At 42.4% G+C, this 18,108-nt stretch overlaps 1 protein-coding gene across 1 annotated transcript; it reads right to left on the bottom strand.

Annotated features, from left to right (window-relative positions):
* LOC128744168 (probable chitinase 10) lies at positions 1-17,199 on the bottom strand. Its single transcript, XM_053840979.1, has 10 exons — positions 17,125-17,199; positions 7,885-7,932; positions 7,607-7,815; positions 7,023-7,552; positions 3,957-6,967; positions 3,704-3,889; positions 3,261-3,540; positions 2,191-3,197; positions 1,503-2,119; positions 1-1,429 (listed from the first exon to the last, which is right to left on the bottom strand). Exons 2-10 carry the CDS (start codon positions 7,909-7,911, stop codon positions 1-3), a joined length of 7,296 nt encoding a protein of 2,431 aa, XP_053696954.1. The 5' UTR covers positions 7,912-7,932; positions 17,125-17,199.
* Positions 17,200-18,108: the final 909 nt, after the last annotated feature.

The raw sequence follows: 18,108 nt of genomic DNA, 5'->3' as shown, positions 1-18,108 counted from the left end.
TTAGGTACAATTTTCCGGGCGTTTAGTAGTAATTCGACCCAGTTCTTGGTTCATGGTCCTAAGCAACGGATGTCTGCCGCACCCACAGCGACCTCTAAAGTCGTCCAAATCCAAGGCCCAAATCATTCCACCGCCGAGATTCATACGTTTCAGATATTGAGTCTTTCTTCGGATCTCCTCTACATCATCGTAGGAGACCCATTGACTTCCACGATAGGCATACGGGCCAATTCTTCCTTTTTCATCCCGTTGCACAGTCCATCCATCTCGGTTAACCTTATCGCAGATTTCGTAATATGCGAGGAATCCACCGGCACGAGTGAATTGGCCAGCTTCACCTGGACCGTACGATTTTTCGTTCAAACCGTTTCGAGAAGTATCCGCTAATGAAAATGATTGGCCATATAACGGCATGCCCATAACCAATTTCCCCGGCGGAGCCCCGTTCTCAATCCAATAGTTGATGGTATAGTTCGCATTGAAATATTCGTTAGTATCGCCCGGATAGTAGTACAATGGCGCAACATGACCGGTCTGTTTATCCCAGTTTCCATGGAAATCATATGTCATTACGGCAATCCAATCAAAATATTCTGCCAAAACAGGAACGTCATAACCTGCGTCGATAACCATTTTACTGGGTGATACAGCTGCCGAGAGAAGCCACTTCCTTGGCCTAAACTCAACTGCCAGTTCCTTTACCAAATCCGCAAATCCTTCCTTCTCATCCGCAAATCCTTTCTTACAATCAACCTGCCAGCAGACTGGATATTCCCAGTCCAAATCAAGTCCGTCGAAATCATACTTTTCTATAAATTCAACCGCCTGTTTCACGAACCTCGCCCGGGCCGATGGATTTCGAACAAGCTTACTGTATTTATCACCGAGAGAGTCATTCCATCCACCTAGAGCAAGCGTTACCTTTAGTCCATTACGCTTATGCTCAACCACCCGTTCATAGAACCGATTATCAATATCAGCCCATGAGTCATGCGTCTTGATAGTCAAGCTTTCCCGATCTAAAACAGCGAACCCGTAAACAATGTGAGTACACAGATTATCATCGATGTCATCCGGTGTGTACTTTCCATCTCCTTGTCGATACCAGGCCCAGTTCGTAAAGTAACACACTACTTTGTAGTCATTCCTACCGGTTAGTTCTGATTCCGTCGGGGGTCTAGTGGGTCGTTTAGTGGTTGTCGTTTCTGGAGACCACCAGACTGTACTTGTTCTCGGTGTCGTTCGTTTTGGTGCCATGGTCGTTGTCGTCGTTCGTCTTGTAGGTGCTCTTGTTGTAGAAGTAGATCGCTGCGTAGTCGTATAGCTGGGTTTTTTCGTGGTGGGAGCTGATTCGGGTTGCTTACTTTGACACTTGGTGTTCTGTGGCCAATCGCAAAAATCGCCACTCCAGTAAAGTCCACCAGGGCAACTAAAATGAAAAGGATTTTTTTTTAATTTCATGATAATTCGAAATAAACAAATTTAGTTCATATTTCACTTACGTTTGTTCATATAGTTTTCCATACTGGCAAATATAGTATTTCTGGCAGTCGCTTTCGTGTGGTACGAAGAGTCGATCGGCTGTACACGTCTGAGGGTCACTAACTTCGTTCTGTTCTTCATCGTAATCGGAAGACTCAGTGGTTGTGGAAATTGGTTTTGGTGAAGTTTTTCGCCTCGAAGTACTTGTGGGTCTTCTCGAAGTAGTCGTGGAAGTTGTGCGTTGCGTAGTTGTTGTCGTAGGTTTCCTGGTAGTAGTGGTCGTTCTAGTGGTAGTAGTTCTAGTGGTGGTAGTTGGTTTCGCAGTATCATGCGACGGCCGCGATTCTGAATCGAGAATACATCTAGGACCAGGTCCAGGATAATTTCGTAGCACTCTATTAATTGTTCGCAGTAAAGTATATTCTTCACAATTACAAGTATTTCGGAAATCGTCGAGATCAAGAGCCCATATCATCGCACCGCCAAGACCCATAGCTTTAACGTATTCACTTTTATGACGAATCATGAATTGGTCATCGAACGACACCCACTGATCGCCTTTGTAGGCGTATGGACCCATCCGACCTTTGCGATCGCGTACTACTGTCCACTTCTTGTCAATAATATTAGCACAAATCTGTTAAAAAATAAATTACAAAGAATTTGTTCAATGTCACATAATCTTGAAGATCACAATCTCCTACTTACCTCGTAGTATGCAAGGAATCCTCTAGCTCTGGTGTACGGTCCAGCTTCTCCTCCTCCATAAGTCTTTGCGTTGAGCCCGTGATCCTTTTTATCAGCCAGAGAAAACGACTGCCCATACATAGGCATTCCCATTACTAGTTTGCGAGGATCCGCTCCTTGTTGTATCCAGTAGTGAATGGTAAAATTTGCATTAAATGTTTTGTCGAAATCGTCAGGATGTTCGTACATTGGTGCAACATGTCCAGTTTGTTTATCCCACTGACCATGATAATCATAGGCCATTACCGCTACCCAGTCCATGTACTCAGAAAGTGTGGCCACCTGGTAACCTGCGTCGATGACTTTTTTACTAGGCGATACAGCAGAAGAGAGAAGCAATCCCTTAGACTTGAACATTGCGGAGAGCTCCATTACCAAACTGGCAAAGTCCTCCTTTTCTTCCGGAAAACCTTTCGTGCAATCAACTTGCCAGCAAACAGGATATTCCCAATCTAGATCTAAGCCATCGAATCCGTATTTCTCTATGAACGCCATAACATTGGTAATGAATTTCTTCCTCGCAGTAGGATTCCGTACCAACCGACTGTATTTATCTCCAGCCGAATCATTCCACCCTCCGATAGCCACTGTTACCTTCTTGCCTTTCTTTTTCCATGCTACGACTCGTTCATAGAATCGATTGTCAATATCGGCCCAGGAATCGTGCGGTTTGATAACAAGGTTCTCACGATCCAATACGGCGAAGCCATACACGATATGTGTACACAACTCTGGGTCAATATCTTCCGGGACAAACTTTCCATTACCCTGACGGTACCAGGCCCAGTTGGTAAAGTAGCATACAACTTTGTAGTCATAATCAAGCTCAATTGCATTCTCATCCTGATCCACCGAGTTTGTTGATCCGTGGTGGTGATCGTGGCCCGAGCTGCTACTGATCTGTATACTATTTGGATTTGCCGTTTCATGTGTTTCTTCCGGAGTGACTGGTTCGGTCACGATAGGTGCTGATATAAAGGAAGAAAAACCTGTATAATGAACTTGCATTTGAAAGAATTAGAAGTACATACGCATCGCTTCATGGTTGCTCGGAGGATCGCGAAGCCCCTCGCGAATGGCAGTCAACAATGGGTGGTGTCCTTGTCCACAACGATTTTTGAAATCGTCCAGATCCAACGCCCAGATCATACCGCCGCCAAGATCCATTGCACGAATGAAGCTTACCTTTCGGAGTAAAGATTCCTTATCGTCGAACGACACCCATTGATTGCCCTTGAAAGCATACGGTCCCATTCGTTTCAAGTCGTCTTGCACCACCGTCCATTCTTTGTTTTGAATGCGATCGCATATCTGGATGAAAATAAAAGAAATTAGAATGTTTTGATTTGATAATTCGCGAAAAAACCAGCGAAGAAGCAAACAATAATAAATTCACTCCTAAAATATTAGTAATTTCTTATTATAACTTGTCTTGTCTATTAAAAATTTCGTACTCTATTCACAACTTTTATACCTCATAGTAGGCCAGGAAACCTGCTGCTCGCGTAAATTCTCCAGCTTGTCCAGGGCCAGGAGCCTTCGAATTCAAGCCATTGTTCTTCGTATCAGCCAAGGCAAAAGATTGCCCATAGAGAGGCATTCCCATTACTAACTTTCTCGGGGGTGCTCCCTTTTGAATCCAATAGTTAATGGAAAAGTTCTGTTGCAAAAAAACGCATAAGTTAATCACTGTGCCCTTAGTATGAAATTATTATAAACAACTTTACCGAATTGAAGAAATCGATTTCATCCTGCGGATGGTAGTACAGAGGGGCAACATGTCCGGTTTTCTTGTCCCACTGACCGTGGAAATCGTAGGTCATAACAGCAATCCAGTCGAAGTATTTTGCCAGCTTCGGTACGTCATAGCCAGCATCAATGACGGTCTTACTGGGGGACACAGCGGCCGACAGTAACAATCCTCTTGGTTTGAATGCTTCGGAAAGTTCGCGCACCAGACTTGCGAAGCCCTCCTTTTCGTCGGCAAACCCCTTTTTGCAGTCCACCTGCCAGCAAACGGGATACTCCCAGTCAAGATCTAAGCCTTCGAAACCGTACTTCTCCAGGAAGGCTATGACGTGTTCGATGAACTTGGCTCGTGCATCTGCACTCCGCACTAGGCGACTGTATTTGTCCCCAGCTGAGTCGTTCCACCCACCGATAGCCAGTGTTACCTTCACACCTTTCTCTTTGGCTGCAACAACCCTAGTGTAGAACTTGTTATCAATATCAGCCCAAGAGTCATGCGTTTTGATAGTTAACCCTGAATAATTCAAAACCGCAAATCCATACACTATATGCGTACACAAATCGGTTCTTATGTGATCCGGAGTATACCTGCCGTATCCCTTGCGATACCAAGCCCAATTGGTGAAGTAACAAACCATTTTGTAGTGACCGGAGAATGGCTTCAGTATGGGCATCTCGGTCGTAGTCGTCGTAGTGGTTGTAGTAGTGGTAGTAGTCTTTGTGGTGGTTGGCTTCTTAGACGGCCGGATGATCTCTTGATCGATTTCCTGTAGACTTTCCCCTTCTTCCTCTGAGCTATTCTCGGTACTCTGACCAGTTGGATTTTCATTACATTTAGCATTTATGGGCCAATCACAAATCATCCGTTCTTGGTTCCAATGCAGGCCCTCAGCGCAACTTGCCGGTTCAAGCCGTCCCCAATTGCATATCAGGTATTGCGTGCAGTCTCCTGGATAAGGTACAAATGCATTATCATCGCATGGATCATTCTCAGAGAGCACTTTGAGTGCTGCAGATTTGGTAAACATTGCAAGCAGTTTGTAGTATTGCGAACGACTAACGCAATTAACATTTTCTTCCCAATCGCAGCTCTTGTCATCCTGATTCCAGAACAAACCGGGACCACATTGTTGCGCTATCTTTTTCTCATTAACACAAATGTAAAAACTATCGCAACTTTTGTGCGGATAATATTCGCCATTGATACATTTCTCGGTAGGCTTTTGCAAAGGCTTCTTTGTGGTTGGTTTTTTCGTTGGTTGAGTAGTAAAAGATGGCTTTTTCGTGGGAGGCGTAGAAGTTGCTTGCGGTCGCATTGTTGTCCACCTAGTTGCGGTTGTCGTAGGCCGGGTTGCTCTACGGCGAGTTGTTGTGGTTGGGGCTCGAGTAGTTGTAGGAGCTCTGGTAGTTGTTGGGGCTCGCGTAGTTGTTGGAGGTCGAGTAGTTGTTGGGGCTCGAGTAGTCGTTGTGACTTCTGGTGGTGACGCGGCAGTCGTATCTCTAGTACATTTTGCCGATGCTGGCCAGTCACACAACATGGCTGCCTCATTCCAGTGAAGACCTCCGGCGCAATACTGCTGGCGTAGTTCTCCATAAACACAACGATAGTATGAATTGCAGCTGTGCGGATGCGCTTTGTACTGGTGTGGTTCACACGGTTCTCCCTCGGATAAATCAGGTTGAACCAATCCTGGAGCTGGAATAGTTGTTCCAACCGTCGAAGTCGGAGGAACAAAGGTGGTAGTTGTCGTAGTAGTAGTTCTTCTCGTGGTTGTTGGTGTCGTTGGTCTCTGTGTAGTCGTTCGGCGAGTTGTTGTGGTCGGTCTTTCAGTGGTAGAGGTGGTAGTAGTCGTGGTGGTGGTAGTAGTTTGAGTAGTGGTAGTACTTCGTTTAGTAGTAGTTGGTTCTTGCCATGACGGCCATGTAGTGGCCGATGTTGTTGGAGCACCTCCGCTATCAACGCCAGTTGTTAGTTCAGCTGGCGGAGGAGTTACTGGTGTTGGTGGCCGTGTACAATCGCCCACTGTCGGTTGTGGAGTTCTAAGTCTACCAAACACTCGGTTGATGGCACTTAGCACAGGGTATCTCTCTTCACAACAAAGATTTTGGAAATCGTCAAGATCTATCGTCCAAACCGAAATGCCTCCGTATCCACCTTTCATCACGTAATTTGCTTTGGTAGCTACAGAGACTGGATCATCGTATCCGACCCATTGATCCTTATACGTAGCGTAAGGCCCGACTTTCTTTTCAGAATCTCTACCAACCTGCCATTTCTGTTTCCGAACTCTTTGACATATTTCGAAATATGCTAGCATACCTGGCTGTTTGGTATCTTCACCAGCATTACCCGGACCTGATGAAGGCGTTCCGAATCCGGCTATTTCATTCCGATCCCTACTTCGCGTTAAGGTGAAGCTCTGGCCATACAATGGAACTCCCATAAGTAATTTATCTTTCTGTGCACCCATTTTGGCTAATAGCTGCATTGTGTAGTCGACGTTATACTGAGGATATTTATCTCCAGAGTTTCCGTATAGAGGACTAACATGGCCAGTCTGTGTTTCCCATGATCCATGATAGTCATAAGACATGACAGTTATGAACTCTACATAATTGGATAGTTTAGCAATCTCATAGGCCTCCGTAATAACTTCTTTATAGCCGGATACGCTCATGCTTACTAGTAGTCCTTCACGCGACAGTTCCTTTTGCAATTCCATCATAAACTTAGTAAGATTCGGTTTATCACTGGACGGTCCCTTAGAACAATCACTCTGCCAACAAACTGGATAGTTCCAATCAAAATGCAACCCGGAAAATCCATAAGTTTTAAGGAAAATTATTGCATTTTGAATGAAGGTTTTGCGTCTCTGAGAAGAACCAACCATTGAAGTATACTTATCACCAACCGAATCGGTCCATCCGCCAATACCCAACAGTACGGGAACATCCGACCCACCGGCACGAACAGCACGCCGATACATATCTGAAAAAGGAAAATTGAATTTAAACATGATCGAAGTTAGAATCATATTACTCACCATTATCGATATCCGCCCAGGGGTCAAATTCCCTCATAAGCAAACTTTCTGGATCTAGTGTTGCAAAGGCATACACAATGTGCGTACAGAGCTGATTGTCGATATGCTCCGGTACAAATTGTGCTTTATCTTTCCTGTAGTAAGCCCAATTGGTCATGTGGCATACCACTTTTTGATCCTCTGGAGCCACCTTGAGGCGCGAAATTGCCGGAGCCTGATTATACTCTACTACGGGTAATTTGTCCAAGGAACTTGCATCTATCAACTGTTGGTACGGAGAACCGAATCGAAATGGTTGAGGATTTTTAGTGTCATACTGGGTGGGGAATGAAAACGCTCCATATCTATTATGAGGGATTGAATCGGGTGGAGCTTTGAAGCTAGTTATTTCACCGGAATTCAATTCTTGATTTTGCTGTGTGAATAATGACTTCACATCGCTGACGATGTCCTCAACTGCATCGTTCAATTGCATTGGGTCCAGAATGCGAAACTCCACAGCATCTCTGAGCGGTAGGTGTTCGTCAACTCTTGAAAACAAAATAATTAATTTTCAGTTTGTGATCAATTAAACAAAAATTTACAATTCCGCAGGGGTACTTTCAACGGCACTCCTCAAAGGTAGCGACTTGGTTCCGAAAACTTCTTCCTCGGTGTAGGCCGCTGTTTTTTCTAACGCTCGTACTGGAATTGCTTCCACACTGTCTCGTTGGAATGTTCCGACATCCGGTTGTACATTTCTGTATGCATCGATGCCCACCGTTGTCCAGAGAACCACAAGGACAAACGTGGTCTGCAAAGAATATTTATGCGTTGTACGTGAGCGGCAAACGGTAGTGAAAGTAAAGAACAAAGCACTTACCAGTTTGGAGTATTTCCACTTAGTCATCTTGTGTGAAGTTCATCGGAACTGAAAAAAAAAAACAAATAGAGGATGATTCAAAGTTAAATAAGTTGGCAGTAACTGCACTCTAATATTCCTAGGTAGCTATTTGAATATAAGAATCATTTCAAAGTATTGGTTGTACTTAGGCAGCCTAAAATTTCTTCTTTACATTAAGAGTACTAAAAGCAACTAAAATTGCTCCCATAATGATAACTATTATTATTAATTTAAAGTACAAATAAGAATCATGCGGCGAAGACGCATCACCGTGGTAGCTCTAAACCGCCGTTGTGATCGACGTTCGAGTCGGTCGTGCAATCAATCTACCAGGTTCCTAGGGTTACCGAAACGAAGCGATAGTGAGTAAGGACAGCATACCCCCCGATGATCGAACTAACCTTCTTTGATATTTTCCAAAAATGTAATATAAAATACGCAATACCAAATTAATGCGTAATTAACAAAAAATATCTGTTATAATAAATGTAATTCTTTTATTGAAATAATGAATAAATAATAACACGAAAATGAAATGCGAACTGAAAATCGCGCAAGACCATAGAGGGTTAACTGCGCTTTCCTTGTTTTCATCTTCCATCCACATCTACCGCTATGATCGCGTCTAGATGATAATCTACTTATTGACCGTGAAATCAACACCGGACCGGAGACGCCGCTCAACCGGCGATGGGTCGAAGGGAAAAGGTGGTATGCACAAAACCAGTTTTAAAAAGCACGTGCTTGATCTTTGCAGTCGTTTGCGTTGAATGCGCGATACACATAAGCAACATGTTACCAACCTGGGAATAGAAGAAGGCAGCTCTCCTGACGAGAGCACCACAACCGATACCGCTATGTTTAGTCATCTACGGGAGAAAAAAAACAGCAAACGAAAACAGACACACCTCCCTGCGAATTCATTCATACTTCTTCGGGCTTGTTTTGTGCGCCGTGTGCTGTTCTGTCGATGACACATGATTTCAGGAACAAGAAAAAACACGATCGTGCCTTTGATCAAAACTTTCTAACGTCCGTCCAATGGTGCACTTGTTTTGTTCTAGATTACTTTTAGTGTAATGAAAGTAGATATTATGATAGACTTTATCCCTTGTTGATTTACTGGAGACGTTTGTTAAATGGAAAATCATAGACCCACTGGAATGCGCGTGTGCATTAAAGTGGAAATTATAATCATTAATTATATACTCATTATTAATAATAATTATTCGTTTTTTTATTTGACCTTGTTTATTTGACGCGATAAATAGATTTTAAAATGGTATGTAACAAAACCCGGTGTGACTGATTTCCATTTTTTAAGTTAACCGGGATCAATTTAGCATGTACTTGTTAACTATGGATTATAGATAATTTGATGACATCAATAAAATCAAAGATGGATATGTATTACTGTGTTGTCTTTGCGCCTAAGTTGGTAGCCTCATCACGAGACTCGGTAGCGTGGCCCTAGTAAGGCAACCTAAATTTCGCAGATGACGACCAGGTGCTGCTTAAACTCGACATTGTAGATCAGCAGGAAATCTGTTGCAAAGGAGAGAAGGTTTGGAAGATCCGCCCAGACCCAGTTTTTTCCGAGCGGTGGCACTACCAATATGAACTGGGAACGGGTTTTGTAGTATTCGGCAGAATGCAGGATCGCGCGATTGGAAGGCGAACAACAAGAGAATGTATCTAGTGAGGATAAGGGGCCGTTTCTTCAATTGCAGCATCATCAACATGCACTATCCGCACAAAGCTACGACCCGACGATCAGAAGGAAGTGTTCTATGTGACGCTGAAGGCAATGCACGACAGCTGCTCGCCACGGAACATCAAACCGGTGATAGGACCCCATATAGACCAATGATAGGACCCCATAACCTGCACACCGATATGAACGATAACGGCCAACGTTGTATAAACTTCGCAGCTTCCCGAAGCCTAGTGATCCAAAGTATCTTTTCCTCGCGCAAAGATATCCACAAAGCCCCCTGGAGATCACCTGACCTACGTACAATGAACCAGCTTGAACACGTTTTTATAGATAGGAGGTTCTTGTCCAACATCACAAATATACATTCCATACGGGGCTCCGCGTGGTGCCGATATTGACTCTGACCTTCACCTAATAGCAGTATATGTGCGCTCATAACTGTCAACCGTATACCAGACACGTCAAACCCATCATCCTCGGCTAAATATAAGGCAGCTAGATAACCCGTAATCTGTTCAGAACTTCGCGCGAATACTGAACGAGGCACTGCCTACTTTCGAGAAGTTAGATGCTTTAAACCTCGAAGACGGTAGGGGCAGAATACGCTCGGTCATCGGAGATGTGAAGAGCCCCAAAGTATACAAAAAGATTAGTTTGATGGGGAATGCCAACATGCGGTGACGAGAAAAAAATTGCTTGGAAAAATTTTCAGTTGACTACGATCCTGAGCAATAAAAAACGCCAAAAGGACAGAGATCATGAGATATTAGAACAACTATTCCGAGCTAAAGCTTTACGAGAAGGTGAGCCAAACCCGTAAGGGCTATACACCGAAATTTGACATGTGTAGGGACAAGGGATAACTGCTCATTAGTTAGCTTTGAGGTACAATGTTGGTTTGACAAGCCAGTCGTCGTACGTTCGAATCTCGGCTAGATAGAGTCAGTACCCAAGTAACCAAGTTAAACAGCTTTATGTATATTAATCTATAACTTGCTAAGCAGCGTCACCTTTAAGTAATTAACCGAACGTTCAAGCTGTCTTGGGTTCGCTGCATAGAACGCTAAGCAGCTTCGAAATAAACTGTCAAAAACTAAGAAAAAACTAAAATTTAGCAGTACTTGTATGTTCTATTTTTATACTTTTACCTAACTTCTATATTCGTTGCATTTGCCTGCTGTTGGGTTTGAACCCAGGTGTTCCGCGTTGTAAACCTATCCCGATCCACCGCGTCACCTTTGTCGTATACAAGCGATGTGAATTTTGCCAATGACTTGTTCTTAAATGAAAGTTCGTTTTAGAACTTGCAGCAGCTTTATGCAGCGCGAGTTAATTATAGAACATAAAGTTTGGAGCCAGGTAATTAACTAGTAGTGAGATACCGACAGCATATGCTACACAACACAACACAATAATGAAGAGCACTCCATTCTAATTTATATTTTTAATTAGAACTGTGCGGGGATTAAATTTGGTTGGTTTGATAATAAGAAATGTAAACAAATCGCAGCACGCAGAACTTGTTAGCAACTATAAAGCTACTGTCGTGTCCAAATACCTTTTAACGACACTGTTAGGTTCGGGTACGAAACGCGATCGATTAAATGAGTTACCATCGGGTTAATCATTATGTAACGATATTAATAAAGTTTATCTCTTGTTACACTTCGAAGGATACAGACGTATTTTAGTTACCTTATCACCAACCCTTTGTGTGATACACATTAGTGGCGACGAGAATTTTAAGAACCCGCGAAGTAAAGATTAAGTCAAGTTCTTTTTAATAGTGGTTTAGATTTTGTTTTAAAGTGTGCTATTTCGCTAAGCCGATTGGTTTGCTAAGGATTGAAACTGTAAATCGTTGGACACGTGTGTTTCTGATAGGTTTCTGAGCCGCTGCAGGATACCCTTTGAGCGCGCTAGTTCAAACACGAAGAACGTAGGAAAAATTGACTCGTTTTGGAAAAAATAGTTAATACTCAACAGTATGACTACTTTCATTGGATCGGTTGAACCGTACGTGCCAGGAACGTCTTTCAGCGATTACGCAGAGCGTTTACAGTATGTATTCAACTATAATAACGTCCCAGTTGCCAATCGCAAATCGCTTTTTATAACGGTTAGTGGTGCAGCTGTATTCGCTGAGTTAAAAAAACTTTATCCGGGAACCAACTTAGATACACTGCAGTACAATGATATTATTCTACGACTAAAAACGAGATTCGATAAAACGGACGGAATGATGATTCGGAAAGCAATGTTCTACGAACGGAGTCAGCGAAAAGATGAAAATGCTGAGGATTTCATCTTGGATGTAAAATTGCTTGCAGAAAACTGTGGTTTTGGCGAACTGAAGGACATGTTAGTTAGAGATCGTTTAGTATTTGGAACGTGTGACAAAAAGTCACGAGACAGGTTAATGGAAGAAGATGAACCCAGTTTGCAAGAAACTGAGCGCGTTTTAATTGCAAGAGAACAATTGGCAAAGAGATCTCTGCTATTGGATCAACCAACCGAAAGAGTTAGTGCAATTGATAGATTAGGAGAACGTAGTCGGCGAGATCAGTTCCAGCATAGATCACGAGAATATAGAGGAGATAAAAGGGACAATTTTCCTGACAGATGGCAACGTGATGAATACCCGTATCCACAACGGAATCGTAGTCGTTCATCATCCAGACAGAGTTGGCGGAATGGAAACGTGCTATGCAGTTTTTGTAAGATGCGTGGACATGTACGTAAGAATTGTTTTAAGCTGCAGCGATGACGGCAGTCGGTTCGGTTCTTGGACGATTCTGTGGAATCTCCGTCAACGAGTTCAAACTTTAAGCGTACTGACCGAGCCCAGACAAGTGACTCTGAGGATGATCTGGAATGCATGACGATTACCGCTGGAATTAAGGCATTAGAAGGTCCGAGCGCTTGAGGAGGAAACGACTGCAAAATGGTCCCAGTTCAAATAGATCGTCGACGTAAATACCGGCATAATAATGATTTACTAGTTTAGACATATACCATCGTATTATTTTATTAGTATGAAGTACATACTTTCGAATTCTCTAATTGATAATGATTCCTTACCTGTTAGAATTATCATAAAAATGCACGGTAATTTGTATATTATATTAAATATCATTAGCATATACATTTCGAAGGAATTTTAAGGTTTTCGCCTATTGATAATGATTAGGTCTCGAGTTTTTATTTGATAAAAAAATATTTTATAAATTCAGGAAAAAATGAATAAATTTGTCTACAATCAAACAGCTTAAAGGATGGAGGACTGTCGTGTCCAAATACCTTTTAACGACACTGTTAGGTTCGGGTACGAAACGCGATCGATTAAATGAGTTACCAACGGGTTAATCATTATGTAACGATATTAATAAAGTTTATCTCTTGTTACACTTCGAAGGATACAGACGTATTTTAGTTACCTTATCACCAACCCTTTGTGTGATACACATTAGTTACTTCAGAACTTCATGTAGCATCCTAATAGCTTTGACGTATCTATGAAGTACTCACATCACTTCTTAAAGCATTTAGTTCCACGTATACTTGATATACACTACTAATCAGCAAGAAAGTTTCACGGAACTGAATTTGAACTAATTGTGAACTTTCGAGTTCGCGTGTCAAGTAATATTCGAACTTCTGATTGCTTGGGTAGGATCATTGCACTAGCCCCACAATTGTCCTGTATTCTAGCAGGCGGCTGCGAAGCTTGTCGATAATGAAGAGTCAAGTTTTAGAAAGACATTTAAGTCCAAAGCTTTAGGGACGAGGAAGGGAATATAATCACAAACGACCGCCAGGTGGTCGACAGGTGAAAGCAGCCCAATAAACATTTTTGTTTAAGAATAGCTAATTCTACTTTTGTATAGCTAACATCAATTGAATGAGCGTTTCATAAGCTACTATACAACAAAAATGTTTCTTGGGAGTTCTTTGATGGCAATGACGAAATTGCAGAACAGGGCGGAATGGAAATGAACCTCGGAGTGCCCATGGAAGATAGTAACGTCCCGGCACCTGATCTCCAAGAATTCAAACGAGAAATCAGGTTGCTGAAGACCAATAAAGCTGCGGTTAAGAATCGCCTACCGGGCCAGCGTTATACCGGTGGCCGAGAAACGTTGGCAACGGCTCTATACTGGATTATTTCCAAGATTTGTGAGGAGGAGAAGCTACTGGAGGAATGGATGGAAGGAGTGGTTTGTCTCATGTATAAAAATGTTGTTTGGCTCGACTGCTGCAACTATAGGTCATAACGACGGTAAAGGCCGCCTACAAGGTACTCTCCCAGATCCTGTGACGCTGACTGTCACCAATAGCACAAGGTTTCATAGGGAGGAAGCAAGCGGGCTCGCACAAATATCGGTCAAATTTTGACCATCCGACAGATCTTGCAGAAACGTCGAAAGTACAACGTGCCCCGTATGGCATCTTTATTGATTTCAAAGCAGCATACGATACAGTCGATCGAGACCAGCTATTTATATGCAGATAATGCACAAACACGGTTTTCCGGATAAACTGTCGTAATCGTAAGGCTTTCAGACCAATAAGGCTGATATCAACGCTCCTTAGGTTGATGGATAGAATCACAGATAACTATATCCACAAGTTTTTAAAGAGCTCTCGGCCAATCTGCGGAAACCTCACTGCACTATGTAGTGCTGTTAATTGAGAAATCCTTTATATATCAGGAGACGGCACCTTGATATAGAAGCAGCTTTCGATTATAATCTTCGTTTTAATTATTACGGCTCTCTGTCAAAACGGAATCGAGTACACTACAATGAGCTAGATTCAGGTAATGCTTTCGAGTAGAGGGAGCACAGCATCATTGGAAGAAATAGGGCGGTCGGGAAAAAGGATGTCCACAAGGAGTTCTCTCCCCCATGCTTTGGACACTTGTGCCCAACACACTTCTTCACAAAATATCGCAGCTAGGTTATGAGACTATTGCTTAGAACTTATCATCAGAGGAAGTTGAACGCAGTACTATTAAGTTGTTTACTAGGAGCTCAAACACCACCATGCTAAGGTGTTTACAAGACGGGCTTAATATAAACCCCATAAAAACAGCCGTTATATCATCCACTGAGTGAAGAAAACATACTATTACTTCCCCTATACTGATTGATGCAGGCTTAGCTTCAGCAATGAAGTCAAACTCATCAAAAAACTGTTAAGAAAGCATCCTGTTGGAATCAAATAAAGGGTTGTAAACTAAACAGTTAAACAGTTTACCTACCCAAATCCCACAGTGTCTAGAAAACTACTCAACTCGTGGTAAACTACGCACAATCACGGGATTCCTAACTGGATACTGCCTCGCTCTTTATCATTTAAAGAATATCGGATGATACCGAAATCTGCCGCATTTTTAACTCTGGACTTGAAAGTTCAGCGAATCTGCTCTGCAATTAGAAGCTCTTGCTTCTTCTAGGCTTAACTTCTTTGGAAGTTTCTTTGCTAGAGCTCGAATCCCAAAAGGTCATTGATTTTATTAACCATATTGTTCCGAATTAGGGAATAAGATTTAAACTGTCTAGCTCAACTCCATCTAGCTCAATGGGTATGAGCAGTCCATAAACTGTGATAGAGCAATCGGAGCCTGTCGCAAACGATTGTCACAGTGGCCTTTTAACCCAATCCCAATGCCCTTGTGGCATACAAAAAAGCTTCGCTGCTTATTCTGAACAGGGCCTCGCGCGTTGTTGTGATCCGGACAGTCCATAAGTATTCCAGACAACAGGAACCATGAGCGAATACCAGCAAGATATTTGGCACCGAGTACCAGGAACATAGGGGCCCAACGTGAGAGATTGTTCGACTAGGTCAAAAGCGATTTGTAACTTCCAAGATGCCTGAGAAATTTGCGACGAGTGGCCTAAGATCAAGTTTCCAGATTCCAGCGGTAGTTCATCGTACGGATGCGGTCACTTCACTTCGTTTATCATATACAGACAATTCTTGGGTACCTTTTGAAAAGGAGGTAACTAAGGACTGTAAGTTTACTTCCCTATGTTGAAATCAACTGTTCTGCACATAATTTTTACATACTCGATAAAAAAGTTTCTTATTTTCTTGTGTCGTTTCGTGGCGTTTCGTGGCGTGGGGAAGTCCAAAATTAGGGTTAAATTTAAAATATAATCAGCGGCTAACCACCCAATTGTCCTGTTACTGAAAGTCCATGGAATGGGAGAGTTAAGTGCCAAACAGAATTCTGCGTCAACGCATCTTTCAGCGTCAATTTGACAGTAAACCCATGTAAAAACTGTAGAATAACGCTGACGGACGCGTTGATGCAGCATTCTGTTTGGCCCTTTAGCCTGTTCAGAGGCGACAACCAAGACTTTATTTAGGATAGGATCTATGTTATGTCTAAGTGGTCTAGGTGTAAATGAGAAAACCGTTCTGTTCGGTTACCCAGTCTGATCATAGGTTACAAAAATATCCGGTACGACGGTAAATTACACTTTTTGTAAAACTTATTGTACCATGTCACAAAATACTCATTTTTAAGCAATTTATCACTTGAACCTGGAACATGTTGACTGCGATATTCGCACGTAGCTTCACATTCGATGTCAACGCACTTTGTTATTTATTCGCAGCATTCGCAGACTGGGAACCTGTTTTTATCCCCGTGCAGTCGATCGCCTCGTTGTTGTCGAGAGGACGGACGAGTTCGCGAAACAAGACGACAGAAATATTTTAATTTACATTTATAATCTCACACCCATTTCTCGATGTCTTCCTTTTCTCTGGAAAGCCCTCGTCTCGTGTTATTTTCGCTAGAGCTATTCTTATTCTTCAACTCAGTACCGCGAGTAGTGGCTCAAAAAACTGTGTCACCCGCGGTTTATAACGGTATTATCTTAACTCAGTAGCGTATCGTGCCGCCTTCGGTATCAACAAATCAATGATTCTGTCACCAACAAACGAAACATAGTCACAAATTGGCACACTTTCCGCAAAAGCCTAACGGTATATTTCATGTAAGTAATATAATTCTTTACACTTAAAATTTCAGAGTTGCGACGATCGATAAAACACAATAACTTCCGCTGTATTTTTCCGTTCAAGTACAATAACTAATCACACATAAATTCTCCTCAAGGCACATACTTAAGGTGCATCATTTATATGCTGTTAGCGACACTTTTTCTACGTTTCCCGCGCACCTCTGTCAGTGAAGCACGTGATTTTACTTTGTATTGCAAACAAAACTTTCGCGGTCACAAGGTAGGTAGTACTGCAGTCGAACCCAGTTAATTATAATAATATCTATGCCATCTGAATGCTAATTTCTACGTAAAACTATAGGTTTTCAAATTTGGAACAGAAAATTAGGTACACGTACAATCCAACACACGTTTCATATGATATCCACCTGACCGCAGTACAACCTTCTTCCTTCGGTTCAATCACATTTTATTAATATCATCAATAACGTTCTCGCCCATTTCCGACCACAAGATACTAACATGTTTATATCACTTTAATCCAAAGATGACGTTCATTGGCCTTCACAAGTCACAACCCGCAATTTCTTCTGATTGCATGAGAGTAAAAGACGATATTAACACAAACAACACCGACGATGAAAGACGATTACCACGGCGAACAGCGAAAGACTAATTCTCCTTTATTCCAGACACACGCTTTTTATACCCGATGCTCCAGACCACAACCGCGCCGGACATCGTACGGGTGTGCAGGGTGACCAGGTTGGGAGACTAAACTCGTTCTGTGACAAACGGACCATTTTTTTTTATCGGAACACACTTTTGGAAATAATAATCTTCGGATTGATCCATGTTCCAGGGGTAAAATATTTCTCTCCATGAACCGAAATGTAGGGTGTCGTCTAGAATGAAGGATGTTTGTTTTATTTGATTCAATGCGATACCTACCTATTACTTGCCCTGCCTTGATTGATGACACCACAGCTGTGTTGAGCACGTTCACTAATCGGAAAAGGTTTATCAGGTCTATATCATACCATATGCATATACGATGTGCGTTGGGTTGAGACCATCATCTTGGAAGTACACTCGCAGAAAAGTGCCTCATTACAAACTAACTCACGTTCTCCTGCAGTGACATAGTACGAGGATATCTGTTGCTTCCTGTGTAGTCCTTCAATTGCAGGGTGCGACTATCCATGAGGCAATAACTTTCAATAACTGTGAAACCAATATGATTCTCGGTCACATGTTCATACTTTGACTGTCATCCCAATTCCTGAAAAAAAGTATCCAAAGGTAAACAACCGTTTGCAATCGTTAGATCCACTCCGACGCGACTTTCGAACAGAGTCTGATCTGAAACAAAAAAAAACAGGAAAAGGTGTGTTGTTCGCCCTTGATCTTCAATTATTGGCTTTAAACAGGATTTATTCACCCACAAAGTCTAATCTTTACGGCACGACACACAAGTCGACCAGTTTGCTGCTGGTGCTTCATTTG

Source organism: Sabethes cyaneus, chromosome 3, assembly GCF_943734655.1.
Source record: "Sabethes cyaneus chromosome 3, idSabCyanKW18_F2, whole genome shotgun sequence".
NCBI classification, from domain to species: domain Eukaryota; kingdom Metazoa; phylum Arthropoda; class Insecta; order Diptera; family Culicidae; genus Sabethes; species Sabethes cyaneus.
Note: the sequence above shows the minus strand (reverse complement) of the source record. Positions and strands in the feature narration are given on the sequence as shown.